A 3,136-nucleotide genomic window follows, 5' to 3' on the forward strand; every position below is an offset into this window, starting at 1 on the left:
ATATTTTATTCAAATAATTTTTGGAAGCTTTTTGGAAGCTTTTGCTTTTTAATAAATAATCATTTATTCATTATAAAGATAAAAGGTTGGGAAGAGTGCAAGACTCATAGTTCTAAACAAACCACAAACATCAACACCAAATGAAAGGAAAAAAACACAACATATATCTTAGACCATTTGACACGGCTAATTAATTATAGTAATATGAACTTATGCAATTGGATACGAAGCTTTCATGGCGATACCACATAAGCCACCTTGCGTTTCCACATTCCTTTGAATCTTCATATACCCATTTTCACCCCATCTTTGTCCCAATGAATTCTTAATCAGCCAATAGTTTAAACCTTCTTCACTTGTCCCGTATCCAACAGTGGTGACTGCATGGGTGAGAGAATTTCCACAATCTCCTATAAACACTCCACCATTGTAAAACTGAAAGTCTCGTCCATGGCCTTCAAGTGCAACCGAGACCGGTTGATTCGTGACGGCCTTAAGCAATGCTTCTTCGTCGTTTTCAGGCACCATTCGATAGTCACTGATGGTGGCAACTTTGTTTATCTGTGTGTCGCAAGTTTCTTGCATTTGTTGATATCGGTAGCTTTTTTCGGTGGTTATTCCTTGGTTTTGGCTAATGTAGTCGAAAGCATTCATCATCCATCCTCTATTCTGGAAAGTAAACCAACAAATAACCCTTTTCTAGTATTAGTGAATAAATAAATAAATGCTTGGCGGAACAATATATATCTAATTATTTTAAACTTTAAAATGATTTTGTGTTTAAGTTAACTAAAACCAATTCAATTATAAAATTATTAAAATATTTTTATAACACCAATTCAGTCAAATATTTAACTAAAACCAATTCAATTATAAAATTATTAAAATATTTTTTAACAGTCAAGAATTTAAGGGTTTATATATATAAGACTTACCACATCGACCCTTATACTTAATAGGAGTGACGGTATTTTGGTCCCTCCAATCGAAGTTTGTCGGAGCGTTTGAGTAGCTTTCATACATAAACGATGTTGATTCGGACATTGTGGGATTGTTCTGCATCTTGTATCCGGTGTGAGTTGCAATGAATTCATCCTGTGTCATGTCTGCAACTCTATTAAAGCCTAACTTAAAACTCCTATTTCCGCCATTGTTAAAGTTCTCAATGTATTCCAAGTTCTCCTTAAATACATCAAGACATTTCTCCTTTTATGTTAATTTCTCCTTTTAGCCAGTTTTTGCAGAAATTAAGTCTGCAATTTTGTAGGTGGGTAATGTTGTTTTCTCTCTGGATGATCGGAAAGGTATTGTTTTGGCATCGTCTTTAGCGATGGATGGTGTTAATCAGCCGCATATGTGTAAAGCGTGGTGGTGAGGTTTTCTGTTCAAGAATTAGCAGTTTCGTACGTGGTATTTGGATTGTGACTTTATTATGCTTTTTGTTGCTTCTTTTTCTATTTTTGGATGCTGCTATGTTTTCTTTGATAGTGCAATCGAATGTTGCAAAAAAAAAAAAAAAAAAACAGTAAGAATGACAAATATTTAATTTTAAAAAGTTGTGTGACTAAGTAAAAAAAAAATTTAATTGGGTGACCAAAATAGAACGAACTAAATAATTAGGTGACTATTCTTATACTTTACTCAATTTGTTATTATGCCAATAAAAATGGCTATGAGCACTCCATTAGTGATTTAAGTGAGGAGTAACTAAAATATCAAATTTTGGTAACGTTAGTGAAAAATAGGATATTTTACACTTAGGTGATCAAAATAGAAACATATTAATAGTTGAATGGTTAGTTGGTGTAGTTTTTGTTAATTATATTTAGTAGGCTTTTTCCAATTAATCTTAGCCATATTCTTTTTACCATCCATACTCCCTCAAAGAAAATCCCTCCTTATCTTGTCGATCTTTTTAATTACCGTCGCGAGAGCTTGAAATAATGACATGAAATAAATTGGTAAAAATGACAAAACAACATTGACTAACACTATCTTTGTAGCCCATGAGAGCGTATGACATTTTCACCCCGATAATTTCTTTCTAAATCTCTCTACAATAAGGTCAATTGGCTACTCTCCTTGGATCTGCTCCCAATAGAATCCCCAAGTAATTGTAAGGCAAAGACCCTATCTTGTACTTGTATATTGCTGCCATTTGATATAACATTTCTTCATTTACATTGAACCCCACTAGACAAGATTTTTTGAAATTGATACTAAGACCAGAAAAGATCTCAAAACACAGTAAAATATACTTCGCATTGCTCACCTCCTTTTCATCTACTCTTAAGAATAGTATAGTGTCGTCCGCGAATTTTAAATGAGTAAAATTCTATCTAAGAATAACATCTTGAAAGCCTTCAATTAGCTCCAACTCCACAACTTTATCCATTGCCAAATGAAGCACTTCCGTCACAAATAAATAAGAATAGGGATAACAAATCTCTTTGACGAAGACCTCTGCAGAATCTGAATTCGTTTGTGGTTGACCAGTTGATAATTACTGTTGTCATAACATTGCCTACATAAGAGTATGGGGGCCTAGTAAGTAAAGCTAGACACGAAAGGCATAAATTAAAGTAGAGTCGCCACTAACCAATTAGGGCTAGGTTGGTAAGCCACCTATCGTCTAAAACTCTAGAATTAATACTACGGAAAAATTCTAAAAGTCTAGACTCGATCTCATCACCAAATTTCGGGTTCAGGAGTACGGTTATGTATGGGGAAGGTTATGACACCCCAACCACGCCTATCCGGGGATAGTCCTACGGGGTCCTAAAAGCTAGATTTTTTCTATTTAAGCATATTAATGTCTTAATCTAGGCTAAAATCTTATGGAAATCTTAAATAAAAACTCTAAAGAAAATGCCTTCGGTTTACTTGTAACTCGATTAAGATGTGTTCATTAAACTTATCTAATTTGAAACTTAAATTAGAGATTTTTACAAATTAGAGATTTTTACTTTTACGGGAACCCTAAAGGATACCTAAATAATTATAGTAAAATACTTTTAATTCCTAAAATTAATTCTATTTTAGAATTCTAAAAAACCTAGAAATTACCAATAAAATAAGAGAAATATTAAAATTCATCTACAACTTATTCGATCTTTTATTATTATTATTTAAAAGA

At 32.9% G+C, this 3,136-nt stretch overlaps 1 protein-coding gene across 1 annotated transcript; it reads right to left on the minus strand.

Annotated features, from left to right (window-relative positions):
* Nucleotides 1–210: 210 nt before the first annotated feature.
* On the minus strand, nucleotides 211–689 carry LOC108481529 (vignain-like). The gene has a single exon (XM_017784648.2). The coding sequence runs from the start codon at nucleotides 655–657 to the stop codon at nucleotides 211–213; it is 447 nt and encodes a 148-aa protein (XP_017640137.2). The 5' UTR covers nucleotides 658–689.
* Nucleotides 690–3,136: the final 2,447 nt, after the last annotated feature.

This window comes from Gossypium arboreum, chromosome 5 (assembly GCF_025698485.1).
Source record: "Gossypium arboreum isolate Shixiya-1 chromosome 5, ASM2569848v2, whole genome shotgun sequence".
Lineage (NCBI taxonomy): Eukaryota > Viridiplantae > Streptophyta > Magnoliopsida > Malvales > Malvaceae > Gossypium > Gossypium arboreum.

Excerpts from the sequence above, each read along its gene's own strand:
- LOC108481529 (XM_017784648.2), bottom strand. The coding sequence starts at position 657 with ATGATGAATGCTTTCGACTACATTAGCCAAAACCAAGGAATAACCACC.